The 17,545-nt window shown below is 37.2% G+C and overlaps 1 protein-coding gene across 2 annotated transcripts in view; it reads right to left on the reverse strand.

The window, feature by feature from the left end:
* Positions 1-17,545, reverse strand: part of RNF13 (ring finger protein 13) — a 213,751-nt gene that overhangs the window by 138,003 nt on the left and 58,203 nt on the right. For both annotated transcript variants that reach the window (XM_037842832.1, XM_037842842.1), the window contains one exon: positions 2,952-3,077. In XM_037842832.1, coding sequence (XP_037698760.1) covers positions 2,952-3,077 — 126 coding nt within the window. Of the gene's footprint in view, positions 1-2,951; positions 3,078-17,545 lie in introns of those variants that run through there.

The following is a 17,545-nucleotide window of genomic DNA, read 5'->3' on the forward strand; positions in this document are numbered from 1 at the left end:
GATGCAAATTAAGACCACAATGAGATACCATCTAACACCGGTTAGAACGGCTGCCATTAAACAAACAGGAAACTACAAATGCTGGAGGGGATGTGGAGAAATTGGAACTCTTATTCATTGTTGGTGGGACTGTATAATGGTTCAGCCACTCCGGAAGTCAGTGTGGCAGTTCCTTAGAAAACTAGATATAGAGTTACCATTCGATCCAGCGATTGCACTTCTCGGTATATACCTGGAAGATCGGAAAGCAGTGACACGAACAGATATCTGCACGCCAATGTTCATAGCAGCATTATTCACAATTGCTAAGAGATGGAAACAACCCAAATGTCCTTCAACAGATGAGTGGATAAATAAAATGTGGTATATACACACAATGGAATACTACACGGCAGTAAGAAGGAACGACCTCGTGAAACATATGACAACATGGATGAACCTTGAAGACATAATGCTGAGCGAAATAAGCCAGGCACAGAAAGAGAAATATTACATGCTACCACTAATGTGAACTTTGAAAAATGTAAAACGAATGGTTTATAATGTAGAATGTAGGGGAACTAGCAATAGAGAGCAATTAAGGAAGGGGGAACAGTAATCCAAGAAGAACAGATATGCTATTTAACGTTTTGGGGATGCCCAGGAATGACTATGGTCTGTTAATTTCTGATGGATATAGTAGGAGCAAGTTCACAGAAATGTTGCTATATTATGTAACTTCCTTGGGGTAAAGTAGGAACAGGTTGGAAGTAAAGCAGTTATCTTAGGTTAGTTGTCTTTTTCTTACTCCCTTGTTATGGTCTCTTTGAAATGTTCTTTTATTGTATGTTTTTCCTTTTTGTTTTTTTTTGTTTTTTTTGTTTGTTTGTTTGTTTTTAATTTTTTTTTTCCATACAGTTGATTTAAAAAGGAAGAACAGGTTAAAAAAACAAACAAAAAAAAAAAAAAAACAGGAAAAAAATATGTAGTGCCCCCTTGAGGAGCCTGTGGAGAATGCAGGGGTATTGGCCTACCCCACCTCAATGTTTGCTAACATGACCACAGACATAGGGAACTGGTGGTTTGATGGGTTGAGCCCTCTGTCATAGGTTTTACCCTTGGGAAGACGGTTGCTGCAAAGGAGAGGCTAGGCCTCCCTATAATTGTGCCTAAGAGCCGCCTCCCGAGTGCCTCTTTGTTGCTCAGATGTGGCCCTCTCTGTCTAGCTAAGCCAACTTGAAAGGTGAAATCACTGCCCTCCCCTCTACGTGGGATCAGACACCCAGGGGAGTGAATCTCCCTGGCAATGTGGAATATGACTCCCAGGGAGGAATGCAGACATGGCATCGTGGGACGGAGAACATCTTCTTGACCAAAAGGGGGATGTGAAAGGAAATGAAATAAGCTTCAGTAGCAGAGAGAGTCCAAAAGGAGCCAAGAGGTCACTCTGGTGGGCACTCTTACGCACACTTTAGGCTACCCTTTTTAGGTTCTAAAGAATTGGGGTAGCTGGTGGTGGATACCTGAAACTATCAAACTACAACCCAGAACCCATGAATCTCGAAGACAATTGTATAAAAATGTAGCTTATGAGGAGTGACAATGGGATTGGGAAAACCATAAGGACCACACTCCACTTTGTCTAGTTTATGGATGGATGAGTAGAAAAATAGGGGAAGGAAACAAACAAACAAACAGACAAAGGTACCCAGTGTTCTTTTTTACTTCAATTGCTCTTTTTCACTTTAATTATTATTCTTGTTATTTTTGTGTGTGTGCTAATGAAGGTGTCAGGGATTGATTTAGGTGATGAATGTACAACTATGTAATGGTACTGTGAACAACTGAATGTACGATTTGTTTTGTATGACTGCATGGTATGTGAATATATCTCAATAAAATGAAGATAAAAAAAAAAAAAGAAAGGAACTGAATGTCTACATTTGGAACCAATATGCAACAGTAACAATACCTAGATTTTCAAACTCCTTTGCAATCATTATTTTGTTCTTTTAATAAGTTTACTCTGGCAGTGTCATTTCTTTCATGTTATTTGTAATGAAAAGAGCAGAGACAAGGTTCATGCACAGCATGAGTCAGGGCAGCCTTTCCTACTAAACAGAAAAATCATCTAAAATCAAGCCATGGAAAGTACATGAAATAATATCCTGTGTCTTTTCTATACATACAGGCTAGACAGTATATGACACTCAGGTTTAAGGTAGTCCAGTAAGAAGTAACATCAAGGCTCATTTGTATTCAAGCTTCAATTCTGCCAAGGCCAATCTCAAAGCAGACTTGTAAAGACAGACAGTATCAAAAGTGTCCAAAAAAAAAAAAGCACATACCTTTAAAGCAGGACATGTGATATAGTTAGTAAGATCCTGTGGTGAACTTGCCTTACTATCTGAAATGCGAGCTTAACCCACTCTAGGGAGACAAACTTACTCACATGACCGTCAGCTTCTTAAAAAGAGAAATCTAAAAGTCGATGCAAACATAGGTATAAATCTAAGTGGAGTATTAGTACTGGAAGGGTCAAGGTATAAAACAAAAGGTTAATGTTTTCATTCCTAGATCAAGCAAGAGTCCACTATTAAACAATAGTTCAAAATGCCCAACAACCATCTGAAAATTCTTAGAACCAACACAGTAAGTATTTAAATCCTGGTCACCTTGTTTATTTTCTTACCAAAATGGTAAATCATGAAATTTATGGTGTTTCCCTCTTTGAACTGGCTGCCAAGAAGCACAGAGCAAAACTTATTGCAAATGTCTAGGACTTAAGTAAACCTGTTTCTGTCTTTCTTACCTTTACCATCTCTTTTCATTTCTCTTTCTGTCCTTATTCCTTTCTTTTTAGAATCTGAATGAATTTTGTAAACTGTCTTTAATCTTTTCTGTAGCAAGGGAGAATGTAAATTAACTAGCTAAACAAAAAGTAACCAAAAAAAAAAAAAGGCAAATAGTACCTTTATATCAAAATTGCAATCAAGTCTTCTAATTAATACGATGAAAGCACCAGATGAATTATCTTTTAGTGGTGGAGGCACTATAGGTTCACAGGCATTCTCTGGTTTTGAGTTTATCAGAAAACCCTGAAAAAGAATTGACAATAAGTTATTTCTCTGATTTACTCAATAAATCAATTCAACTCAGTTCTACAAACATCTTTTGAATTTGTTTGTATTATGCATTATGCTAGAGGCATGATCTAACAACTACAATAGTTCTTACCCTCCAACTGTGCACAATCACGGAACTTCCATAATATATTTGGTTCTATATGTTTTTAGTTTTTTTAAAAAATAGCTTCATCTTTTTACTATTGAAGTTTAAGGAAAAAAAAAATCATCTATAAGCCAATCACCCCAAAGATAACCACTGTAAATAGACTGGTATATTTTATATTTTCTGACAATGTTTGATATTATTAAACCAAGCAAATACTTTTTGTAAATTAACTTTTAATTTTCTTCCATGTTATCAAAACAATTAAACTGCATGGCATTTCTAGGAATTTATCCTACAGAAACATTAGTCTGGATATATAAAGATATATAGAAAGATGTTCACTGCTACATGTACTGGAAACCATGCACATCAAGAAGGCAGTCATTTTATACATGATAGTACATTTATACAGTAGAATAATATGGCCATTAAAAAGAATGATGTAGATCTATATAAACTAAATTGAAAAGATGTTCAGAAGATAAACATTAATTTAAAAAGAAAATAGTAAATTGCTTCCCCAGGAATACAGAAAGGTTTGACATCATAAAATATATTAGAAAAAGATGTTGTAGTAAGAGATGAAAATAGTAAAACCATAATTATCTCAACAGATGTAAAAAAAAAAAAAAAGACTCCTTAATATTCTAAGAATGTTGAGGTTTAATAATAAAGACTAACATACTTCTTTTTCAAGTGCACTGATTAAAAAAGCAGGAAAAGAGCATAAAGACCTACATAATGTCTGCATGTAGTTCCAAAGTTACCCATCTTAATAAATTCCTTAAATGAGAATTTTTAAATGATTTTTCTTAAAAGTATTTAGCATTTATCATTTATTGCTTATCTAATGGATGATATGCTCAACTTCCACTTCCAGCCATGATGGAATAACAAGGGCTGGTTTTACCATCCTACCTGAAGCAACTAGAAAACAAAACAAAAAATATGCAGTAACAGTTTTCAAACACTGGATAATAGGGAGTGCAGGACAATGATTCCTAAGAGGGAAATAAATGAGATGAGCCCTACAGGTACCTCAGCTCACTGCCTGGAGAGATTCCTGGCCACAACACAGAGCAGAGGAACCCAACGACGGCTAGGGGTCTCAGTGAGTTGAGGAGACAGAATTCAGAGTTTGGGAAGGTCAAGAGAGCTAGATTTTGTGGGATAGAGTATCAGGGAAGAGGGAGTTGTAGAGAGAAGGCTCCAGATGCCTGAAGAGGGATTGCCTTAGTCTTTGGCTGAGTAGTTTTCCGCACATGTGAGAGCAAACTACCAAAACTAGAGAAAGAACTATTAGAGAAAGAACATACAGAGCAATCCCAGAAGCTCATACACAGGGATGGGAATAATCCATGTTCCCATCAGCCAGTGTGGAAAAATCTTCTAACATAAAAAACATGGAGCAGAGAGTCCTCAAAGTGTACAGCCTCAGAAGTAGGTCAAACTAGCCCTAAACACTTGAAGCAAATGAAAATAAAACCGTAACTCATCAGAATTTGTGGGACACAGCTAAAATAGTACTTGGAGAGAAATGTATAGCACTAAATTACCTATTATTAGAAATCAATGACCTCAACTTCCACCTAAAGAAACTAGAAAAAAGAAGAGCAAATTAAACCCAAAATAAGAAAAAGAAGGAAATAATAGATAAAAGCCACTTTCCTTTTTCTAAAAGCCTATGTTCTGCTTACCATGTTAGCACACTGCTCATCTTCACAAAAATAAGGACAAAACCAAGACTAAGTTCCAGGTTTCCCTATTTTCAGTCCATCATTCTAAAAATTTTGGCAATGTGCTAATATAATTACCTCTTCTATGACAAAAATTCACATGCACGTTTTAAAATTATTGACATTCTAGCTTAACCTTGTTTCTTCATCATCTACCTTCCAATATTTTCCTATTATCCCCGTAAATTTCATTAGACTGTAGAAAAGCTACAATGTGGTTTACAGATGAGTAGTGTTTCAAGTTATTTGAAACTGTTGGAAGTTAACTACTGTGACAACTAAAGTGAAGTCCCAGAATACACAGCCTAATACAATCGAGGATTACAAATCATAAAGGCATTATCATCTCTGTTTTAGAGAAGAAACTTAAGCTTCAAAAAGTTAGTTTGTCCAAGAACATTTGGCTGGTAACTGAAGGTACTATTAAGTCAAACCCAGAGTGGCCTAATTCAAACAATGTTCTTTTCCCCAAAACACATTGTTTTTCAAAGTTAATATAAACACAAAAAGAAAACAATTGAGATGAGAGAGGGTTTGAAGATTATTAATACTATTTAAATAAATAGTAATAAAGGAAATACTAATGTTTCCTTTATTATTATAGCTATTATATTGTGCTATAAATAAACTTGGAAAAGAAAAAAGCTCAAACTATTTAAAAAGTGAATTATAAGGTATCAAGAAGGGAACTGGTAGCATCAAGTCAAAGAGAGTTCTATATATATAGAACTAGTCAATGCAATTTTTACTTTATTTCAATATTTTTATTCCAACTAACAGACAGGTTATTTAGGAAAACATTCCCCACTTAATTCAAGGATTCCTTTCCAGATTCCACTGTAAAGCAAATTCCCTTAGCATTTACTATACGATTGTATATATCAAAAATTTTAAGTGAATATTGAATTTTATTGGTATGTCATAAAAATTTTATTTGGTTCAATTTGGTAGATGAAAGGTTAAGGAACAGTGATCAGACCAAAAATGTATACTGAATGAAAAGTAAGAAATAATCATGGGTAATAGTGTTTGAAGTTATGCTCCCACTGATTCCGTATAACTGATGACAGCTCTACGTCTCTGGTCTGTATGACCTCTTCCATATGAAACACTCCCTAAATGAGTGTTGCCATATATGATGAACTGGTCATCAGGTGTGAAGGTGAGCACAAGAGGCTAATTTATCTCCAATCTACCTCCTATTATCAGATAGCAAAATAAATCCTGACAATGTTGGGGTTTTATTGCTCAACTTTATTCCAGCAAGGCTTTGAGGTCAAGCAGAAGACAGACAGCATAGCAGTGACCCTGAGAACAGAAAAGGACCGGCTACCAGGTTCTTAAATTTGGCTTTTCATGCTCACTAAAGAACACTTATGAACAAGTGAGAAAGCAAACTGTTCAACATATTTATGAATATTTTTGACATATCTTGTATCACAATTTGTTTCCAATGAGTCAATGTTAAGTATTAATTACAGTTTTAATTCCTTATTTTACTGATATACTTCTCATTGACCATATATTTATTGAACTCCTACTAAAAGTCAGGTAGCACCAGGCATTGCCTAGGGGCTATGGGACAAAGATCATTCATATTCTATGCCAGACACTCTCTTAGCAAGAAATGAGTAAGATAAAGTATCTGTTGCTCACAAATACCTTAGAATTCCTAGTGTAACATTCCACTTTCTGGTTTTACATTTATCAGCCTCTCCATTTACGTATACTGAATATAGCTCTTAAATCTACTAATACTGGCAAATTTGTTCAGATAGTCCTGAGAAAAAAAACACCTATGTTGGCATAATAATTACTTTGAATGCACACTCTTCCCCCCAATATTTGATATAATCAGTATTCACTTATTTTTTTGAGACAAATCATGCAAAGAAGTTTCAAACTAGAAATTCCCTTAATATTGATGAAGTATCTGAAAAAGACGAAGTTTATTGAAGACTATGCTTATTACTAAACAGATAATTTCAAAGGACTAGGGGGGATCTATTCATTTGACACAACTGCTAAATTAAACCAGACTTACAAGTAACTGGTTTGATGAATAGAGAAATCTACAATGGAATGATGATAGAAAACTGAACCAGATTTATTGTTTAAACGAAAAACTGAACCACATATTACTCCAAATTTTCTAGTACAGTGGAGAGAAAAAGTCTTCAAAGAAGAACTAAGGTCAAAATGATACTATGTGAAACAGTAGCTTTTTCTAACCTATGTAACTAAACTTGACAGGTCATAAAAAAAAAAATTCTTGGGAAAACACTGAAATTTGACCCAAAGTAAGAGTAAAACCAAACTAAACTGTTTAAAAATCATGATAAGGGGTTCCATTCCTGGAGTGCTACACGAGAAGCTCCATGGACCCATTCCCAAGGAAACAACCAGAACTGGGGAAAAATATTTTTTAAATAACCTTCCAAAGTCCCTGGAAATTGTCCAAGGGCAAACAGCAAATGAAGAAATATTTGTTCAACAAAACCTACTAAAGTTCAATAAGAATAGCCAAAGTTTGTGGACCTTGAGTTACAACCCGCTACCATCACCACCAATAGCGCAACAAGATGGAAGCTCTATTTTGGATAACCGTGGCTAAGACAAGACTCCCTACTCCCTCTTCCCCCAGCTCTCAGTCAAGGGATCCAGTAGCATCTCACAAGGAAGGGCAGACTACCAGCATTTCTCATTCTTTCCAGCTCCAAATTACAGAGGCTAAAGTTCCACCTAACGCAGCCAGGAAATTGGAGGCTCCCTTCCTCTACCCAGTAACTGCTCATAGGGTACAATGTCTACCCAAGTGCAGAAGGCTGAGAACACTGAGGCTCCAATCACTTCACCTCCAATCATTTTCCCCTCATTTCACTGGAAGGCAGAAGTTTCACTCTGGGAGAGGCAAACCAAGAAGACCAAGAAGACCAAAGGCTACCACTGCCACCCAGCACCTTACTCATAAAGTAGGTTGTCAATGAAAAATTAACACATTTTTTTTAATGCTGGGCAATGATCCAGTAGATAAGGAAGATTTGTAATGGAAGAAGAAACATAGGAAACAGCAAGTGCACAAGCAGTTTCCTGAATCAGAAAGCCAATGAGGCAGATGCATTTTCAATGGAGCCAAATCAGAGCGGAGGCTCAAGAATTCTGCCCAGGGGAGAAGCACTCCATTTTATTTGAAACAGAGAGGGGGGCTGCTTTCAAAAACAATGGAAATTTTGTTAGTAAGCAATTAAGAGGAGCTGGTAACACTAAGAGAAGAACAAGCTAAAATAGGCAAGCTAGTTTACCAGAGAGAACCAGGGAAAGAGGTAGCTAAGAAAAACCCTTTGATGAGAAGACTGGATCCTCAAGAAAAACAGAAATAACTAAAATCCAACAGGTCAAGAAAATGACCATGCACATGATAAAAAAATATGTGATCATTAATCAAGCCCTGGCATATGGAGGCAAAAGTGAATAAGTGAATTGTGTAAATGCCTTATTTCTGTTCTGTCTCACATTTTAAGTAAAGAGACTTGCTGACAAATTGAGTTTATGTTGTTTTCCTCTTTAAATTTTTTTGAGTTGTTTTATGTTTGTCTGTTTTTTTTTAATGTGGCCTTCATTGAATTAATCTTTTGATGATCTACAACCTTGAGTAATTTCTACTATTAAGGATTTAATAAACTTGACAGGAAGGAGAAAAGAAAAAGAAAAGCCCTTTTAAGGTAAGAAAAAACCTCAAAGACTGTCCTCAAAAACTACTCCTGCAAAGGGATGCAAATTTAATTGGATCAGACTGTGAAGCAATTTATGCCCCACGGCACTGTTGAAAATAACAGAGAAATCAGCCAGCAATTTTAATGAAGCCCAATACCTGGATGTGATACCAAACTAAGCAGACAGCTGAGTAATCATCAAGTTTGAGACAAAGAGAGCCCTGCTAAAACCACTATTGTCCTAGAGTGACTGTGCTAATGACCAAGACTAAACACTCTTAAGAAGCAACAACAATGAGTTCCCACTGCAGGAGGAAGCAAACTTCACTAAAATATTCCAGCTAAGTTAACAAAGAAATAAACAAGCAAACAAAGACAAGCTCTGGGGAGAGGGGTGGGTTTCAACACCCAGCATTGCTATAGAGGTGCTACAATATATTATCTGAAATGTCCAGTATTCACTAACAACAACAAAAATATGATACATGCAAAGAAATGAGTATGGTCCACACATAGAACAAAAGCAGACAACAGAAACTGCCTGTGAGAGGACCCAGATGTCAGATTTAACAAACATTTCAAAGCAGCCGTTATAAATATGTTCAAAAAATCAAAAGGAAACCTTACTTAAAGAGGTAAAGAAGGTACAACAATGCCTCACCAAATCAAGACTAACAATAAAGAAATCAAAATTATTTTTCAAAAATAACAAAATTGACATTCTGGAGTTGAAAAGTATAACTGAAATGAAAAATTCAATTGAGGGGCTCAAGAGTATAACTGAAATGGCAGAAGAAAGAATTGGCTAACTTGAGGATAGATTCATGGGCATTATGCAACCCAAAGAACAGAGAAAAAATAATCAAAAAAAAATGAATAGGGCCTCAGAGAAATGTGGAATACCATTAAGGATACCAACATACAAGTAATGGGAACAACACAAGATAAAGAAAGAGAAGAAGAAACAGAAAAAATATTTGAAGATATAATTGCTGAAAATGTCCCAAATTTCATGAAAAATATTTATCTATACATCCAAAAGCTCAATGTACTCAAAGTTGGATAAATGAAAAGTTACCCAAACTCTCAGGCATATCAGAGTAAAAATGTTGAGACAAACACAATGAAAAAATGTTTAAAGTGCAAGAGGAAAAAAAATGTGAATGAATTAACCCAATCAAAAGGAAGAGATTGTTAAAATGGATTAAAAAATAGGCCACAAATATATGTTGTCTACAGGAAATACACTGTATATATAAAGATACAAATATGTGAAAGGCAAAAGCATGGAAAAGATATATAATACAAATAACAACCATAAGAAAGTTGGAATGGCTCATATCATATCAAATAGATTTTAAAACAGAAACTGTTACTAGAGATAAAACCAGATGAAGAGATAAAAAGAAACATTTTATAAGGATAAAAAGGTTAATCCATTAGTGGTGGTTTGAAGCTATATGTACCTCAGAAAAAGAAGTTCTAAATGTCATCCATCCCTGTGGCTGTAAACACATTGCAAGTAGGACCTTTTGATGAGGTAACTTCTGTTAAGGTATGTCCCCCCATCAATCAGGATAGGACTTATTCCAATTGCTGGAGTACTTTATAAGAGAATGAAATTCCTACAGAGGGAAAGTCACAGGAAGTAAGAAGCTGAAACCAAGGGAATGGGAAAAGAAGGGAAAGTTGAAGGAGACACTGCCACGTATCTTACCAAGTGAGAGAGAAGCCAATGCATGCAGATGGCCAGCCAGGGAATGCTGTCTTCAGGAAGAAAGCATTGCCCTGATGACGCCTAAATGTGGACATTCTTACAGCCTGAAAATCACAAGATAATAAAGTCCCACTGTTTAAGCCAACCCATTTCATGGTATTTGCTTAATCAGCCTAAGAAACTAAAACAATTAGGGAGACATAACAATTAAAAACACATAGAAAGTAACATCATCAACATGGTGATGTAAGACATCCTCTGGAAAAATCTCCCTTCAGGATGAACTAATAAAAGGACAAATCCCACTTGCTTGGAACTCTGGAGGACGACAGAGACTGGAGAAATCCACAAATGCTCAATCAAAGAAAAAGAAAAATAATCTCCAAAATCAGGCAGGAAATTTCCATCTCAAACCTGCCAGTCCAAACGCCTCCCCCTGACTCAGTCCCATGCAGCTTGGGAGTCAGAGAGAGCACAGCCCTGGTCCCTCCTGCCACAGATGCCAACCACAGAGCAACTCACAACAGCAAGTTAGAACCTCACACATAACCAGTCACAGGGACCTACCTTCACAGGGACACAAGAAAGAACGCCAACAACTGAGGACTACCACATACGAAGTGACCCCAGGAAGGGAAAAAAAAAAAAAGATCATGGCAGAACTGTTCGCAAGAGGTACACATATTCAATCTAGTCTCTGGTTACTGGACCACCCAAATGTACAGCAGACCTTTACAGGTTCCCCAAAATGGGAAACCCTAATGGAGAAGAACTGGACACAGAGAAGCATGTGGAAGAAAAAAAGGGATGGGGGAACTGAACTGACAGAATAGATCACAGAATTGAAAAGTGTAAGGAAAAGGGGACACCGAGTGAGGGAAAGAATTTAAATATATCATAGCCGCTGGGGAGAAAATCTGCACAAAAACAAAAAGAACGGATAAAAATTCCCAGAGAAGAAAGAAGAAGAAGGAAAGGAAGCTTTCTCCTGGAGGTGAAACAATTGCACAAAAAATGCAATTTTAGAAACTGTATCACATATCCAGGGCAAGAATCAGGTAAAGAAGAGCTGAGACTATCTGAAACTCCAGTTTCTCCTGGCCTTCACAGTTAACACATCAAAATGATCAGATGCCCAAACATCAGCAAAAAAATTACAAGCCATACTAAGAAAAAGGAAGACATGGCTTAGACAAGGGAAAAAATTAAAACTTCAGAGGAGACACAGAATTTAGAACAACCAAAGAAGTTCAAAAAAAATCTCCTAAATCAATTCAAGCAGATGAAGGAAAATATGGACAAAGACTTAATGCATATTAAGACAACATGTGGGCATCAAGAATTCAAGAGTTTAAAAAGAAATAGAACTTGTAGAGATGAAAGGCACAATAATGGAGATTAAAAATAAACTAGAGGCATACAACAGTAGATTTGAACAGGCAGAAGAAACATTCAGCGAATTAGAAGATAGGACATTTGAAATCATACATTCAGAAGAACAGAGAAAAGAACAGAAGAAATTGGGCAGCATCTCAGGGACTTTGAGTGACAGCATGCAAACATATGCAACATGTGGGTCCCAGGAGGAGAAGAAAAGAGACATGGCGCAGAAAGAATATTTGTGGAAATAATAGCTAAAAATATCCCAATTCTTATAAAAGACATAATATAAATATATGTAGGGAGTAAAATGTATTACAAACAGAATAAATCCTAATATACCCACTGTGAGACATAACACTATTCAGAATGTCAAATGTCAAAGATAAAGAGAGAATTCTGAAAGCAGCAAGAGAAAAGTGACTTGTCACATATGAGGGATCCCCAAGACTACATGTCCATTTCTCATCAGAGACCATTTTCTCTGAAAGAGAAAAATTACCAGCCAAAATTACTTTGTAAGGCAAAACTGTCTTTCAGAAATGAGGGAGATAATTTGGGCAGAGAATAAAAATGTTTTTGCAAAGCCCCCTTGAGGGACTGAGGGAAAATTTGGAAATACTAAACTTCCCCACCTGGAGAATTACTGATATTCTCACAAGCATTGGGAACTACCAATTTAGAAGGCCGAGTTCTCGAACTCGGGGCTTGCCCTTATGAAGCTTGTTACTTCAAAAGAGAGATTAAACCTACTTATAAATGTGCCTAAGAGTCACCCCCATAGAACCTCTTTTGTTGCTCAGATGTGGCCTCTCTCTCTAAGCCAACTCTGCTGGTAAACACATTGCCCTCCACCCTACATGGGACATGACTCCCAAGGGTATAAATCTCCCTGGCAATGTAAGACATGACTCCCAGGGTTGAGCATGATTCCAGTATCATGGGATTGAGAAAGACTTCTTGACCAAAAGGGGGAAGAGAAATGAAACCAAATAAAGTTTTAGTGGCTGAGAGATTTCAAATAAAGTCAAGAGGTTATTATGGAATGTATTCTTATGCATTATACAGATATGGCTTTTAAGTTTTTAGTGTATTGGAATAGCCAGAGGAAAGACCTGAAACGCTGAACTGCAACCCAGTAGCCTTGATTCTTTTTTTTAAATAAAATACATACTTATTTATTTTTATTGTGAATTTTAACATATATACATAATAGTGATAACTTTCAAAGTATGATTTCACAAGAAGTTAGAGAGCAACTTTCAAAGAATGTCATGGGTCACAGTTCCACAACTTCAGCTACAACTTCAGCCATTTCCATTACTGTAAAATGTAACACACATACAGAAAGGTGTCATCTCTCAATGTACAGCTCATAAAGCAGTCATAGAGGTAATTATAAAACTGTTATGGATTACAGTTCCACAGTTTCAGTTCTTTCCTCATTATGCAATACAAGGTATAGACAGAAAGGTGAAGACATTCAAGGAACCATTCAACAAGCAGCTATAGAGCAAATCCCGAAGGATACTACAGGCTATAGTTCCACCATGTCATTTACGCCCTTCCAGCCATTCCAACACCCCAGAATCCAAAAATATACATATATATAATTACATAGAGTTTCAGTTGCACAGACATTTGTTAAGTTTTATCTTGTTTGTTGCTACCCCTTCCTCTCACTTCATCTCTTTCTCCCTCTTCAGGGGTATCTAGGCAGTGAGCACCCTAACTTGTTCATATTGAAAAGGGGATGTAGACAGTATGGGGAAGGAGGCTGCATCTGATAGTTGATCTTAAAGAGGCTGTTGACTCTGAGATTTAGGACTTGTCTGGTATAGGAACACTCTAATAGATTTAAGTTTCTGAAAGATAAAACTTTGCGAGTGAATCTTTTATAGAATATCAGGTAGGGACCTAGGTATTGGGGACTACTTTTGGTAAGGACATGGCATGCTGTGGCCAACTGGGATGTCTAGCTATAGCCTGCATAAGAGAAACCTCAAGGATAGCCTCTTAACTCTGTTTGGGATCTCTCAGTCACTGTGACCTCAGCTTGTTACCTTTCTCCCACCCCCCACCCCCCACCTTTTGGTCAAGTAGGCATTTTCAATCCCTTGCTGCAGAGCCAGGCTCATTTCTGGGAATCATGTCCCACGTCGCCAGGGAGACTCATTCCCTTGGGAGTCATGTCCCTCATGGATGAGGTTAATGAATTTATTTGCCAAGTTGGGCTTAAAGAGAGAAAGGCAACATGTGAGCAATGAAAAGACGTTCCCTGGAGGTGCCTCTTGGGCATAATTATAGGAGGACAGCTTCCCATTTACAACCCTAAATTTCACAAGAACAAGCCCCAAGTCAAGGGCTTGATTTATTAAGCAGTGGGTTGCTAACTTCATTTAACGTATCTTCTAGCCCATGATAAATGGTCAGTTTCTTACATTATCTTTACTTCCTTGTATAATCATCATCATTCTCAACATCAAACAATTATTATAATATAATACATCCAAGAGCTCTTATCAGCTGCTAATTATTAATCCCTAGTATTACTGTAGAGTTGGTAAGATATTCCCACTAAATATAGTCACTAATACGTAACAGGTAGTTTTTCCACACCACTCTGTTGCTAACCCTCTGCACCAGTGTCATACCTTATAAGTGTATCATGCTAACGCTTATTTAGGGGTGTGGTGCTACTCTGTGGGTTAAATGCCTTTGAACAACCACTTACGAACATGTTCATCTTCAATGTGTCACTGATACTTATAATCCCATTAATGAACCGTGGTCACACCAGACCATTCTCATACCATTAAGATCACCTTCATTATCATATCTGTATATATTAGATTATCGTTCACCCTTCACTAGCTTCTGACTATCTCTAGGTCCCCTATATTCTACATTGTAAGACACTTATTTTACATTTTTCAAAGAGTTCAAACTACTGGTAACATACAATATCTCTCCTTTTGTGTCTGGCTTATTTCACTCAGTATTATGTCTTCAAGTTTCATCCATATTGTCATATGTTTCACGACCTCATTCCTTCTTGCTGCATAGTATTCCACTGTTTGTATATAACACATTTTGCTTATCCACTCATCTGCTGAAACACATTTGGGTTGTCTCCATCTCTTGGCAACTGAGAACTATGCTGCTATGACCATCAGTGTGCAAATATCTGTTCATGTCACTGCTTTCAGATGTTCTGGGTATATACCGAGAAATGAAATTGCTGGATCATCATGTAACTCGGTATCTAGTTCTCTGAGGAACCACCAAACTGTCTTCCACAGTGGTTGTACCATTATACAGTCCAACTAACAATGAATAAGAGTTCCAATTTCTCCACATCCTCTCCAGCATTTGTAGTTTCCTGTTTATTTAACAGCAGCCATTTTTATCTCATTATGGTCTTGATTTGCATCTCCCTAATAGCCAGTGAAGATGAACATTTTTTCCTGTGTTTTTTTAGCCATTGGTATTTCCTTTTCAGAGAAATGTCTTTTCATATCTTTTGCCCATTTTGTACTTGGGCTGTTTGAACTACTGTAGTTGAGTTGTAGGATTTCTTTACAGGTGCAAAATATCAGTCTCTTATCAAATACAGTTTCCAAATATCTTCTCCCATTGAGTTGGCTGCTTCTTTACCTTTTTTGAAAAATTCCTTTGAGGTACAGAAGCTTTTAATTTTGAGGAGTTCCCATTTATCTATTTTTTCTTTCGCTGCTTATGATTTGGGTGTCAGGTCTAAGAAGCGACCTCCTAATACTAGGGCTTGAAGAAGTTTCCTTACATTATCTTCTAGGAGTTTTATGGTACACCGTCTCTTATATTGAGGTCTTTGATTCAGACTGAGTTAATTTTTGTGTAGGGTGTGAGGCAGGGGTCCTCTTTCATTCTTTTGGATATGGATATCCAGTTCACCTAGCCCCATTTGTTGATGAGACTGTTCTGTCCCAGTTCAGTGGATTGAGGGCCTTATCAAAAATCATTCAACCACAGACCTGGGGGTCTATTTCCAAATTCTCGATTTGATTCCATTGATCAATATGTCTATCTTTGTGCCAATACCATGCTGTTCTGACTACTGTGGCTTTATAGTAAGCTTCAAAGTCAGGAAGTTTAAGTCCTCCCACTTTGTTTTCCTTTTTCAGAATGTTTTTAGCAATCCAAGGCCCCTTTCCCTTCCAAATGAATTTGATAACTAGCTTTTCCAAGTCTGCAACTAGGTTGCTGGAATTTTGATTGGAATTGCATTGAATCTGTAGATCGGTTTGGGTAGGATTAACATCTTAACGAGGTTTAGCCTTCCTATCCATGAAAACAGAGTATCTTTCCATCTCTTTAGGTCTACTTTTATTTCTTTTAGTAATATTACATAATTTTCTGTGTAAAAGTCTTTTACATCATAGATTAAGTTTAGGTAATTGATTTTTTTAGTTGCTGTTGGGAATGGAATCTTTTTCTTGAGTGTCTCTCAGTTGGGTCATTTCTAGTGTTCAGGAACATTACTGACTTACATGCATTACTCTTGTATACCACCACTTTGCTCAATTTGCTTATTAGCTCAAGTAGCCTTGTCATCAATTTCTCAGGGTTTTGTAAATATAAGATCATATCATCTGCAAATAATGACAGTTTTACTGCTTCCTTTCCGATTTGGATGCCTTTTATTTCTTTGTATTCCTGGATTGCTCTGGCTAGAACTTCTAGCACAACGTGGAATAACCATGGTGACAGAGGGCATCCTAGTCTTGTTCCTGATCTTGGAAGGAAGACTTTCAGTCTCTCACCATTAAGTACTATTCTGGCTGTGGGTTTTCATATATGCCTCTTATCATACTGACGAAGTTACCTTCAATTTCAATCTTTTGAACTGTTTTTATCAAAAAAGGATGCTGGTGGTGAGGTGTGGGTTTTAGTTAACCCTCCTGGGCAGTAGGTAGAAAGCCAGGAACTGCGTAGACTTGACACCACACAGCAATCTGATTTTTGGCAAACTTCATACAACACTCACAAATGTGTGGAACAGCTGAAATCAGCAAAATCTGTAAGTTCTCACAGCCAGGGGACCCATGCCCCTCCCTGCCAGGCTCAGTCCCATGGGAGGAGGGGTCATGGGTGCTGGGAATCAGGAGGGAGAACTGCCATTGCAGCTCTGATTGAAAACTCAGACTGCTGATCAAAAACTCCAAATATAGATAGACTAAGACCAGATACCAGAGAATCGGAGCAGTCAGCCCAGGGGAGAGGAGATAGGGCTAGTGAAAACAGAAAAAAAAAAACAAAAAACAAAAAAAATGGAATTTTTGAAGTTCCAGTGAACATAAAATGGAGGGCAGGGCTCAAACAGAATCAGGCACACATGCAAATCCAGAGGGTGAGGACCCTTGTATGAAGAGCTGGCTTGTCTGCTTTCTTGATTGTTCCTTAATGGCCCTAATGTCTTTGTCTCTTAGCATTTCAATAGCACATTAGACCTGCAAGGAGGGCCCTTCTTTTTCTTTCTTTCTTTTTTTTAAAATCTTTTCCCTTTTTCTAAAGCAGTTACTCTAAGAAGCCCATTACAGAAAGCCTCAAAGACTTGCAATTTGAGCCCAGGCAAGAGCAGAGCTAAAATAGCTCTGAGGGACAAAGCAGTAAGTCTAATGGCTGACAAAATTCGCTAAACACTGTAACTTCCCAAGAAAAGGGGGGCATCCCCTTACAGCCATCTTCCCAGCGGGCAGGGAACGCTCCTGCCCAGACCCAGCACCACAGCCCAGAGCTGCCCAAAC

This window comes from Choloepus didactylus, chromosome 1 (assembly GCF_015220235.1).
Source record: "Choloepus didactylus isolate mChoDid1 chromosome 1, mChoDid1.pri, whole genome shotgun sequence".
NCBI classification, from domain to species: Eukaryota; Metazoa; Chordata; class Mammalia; order Pilosa; family Megalonychidae; genus Choloepus; species Choloepus didactylus.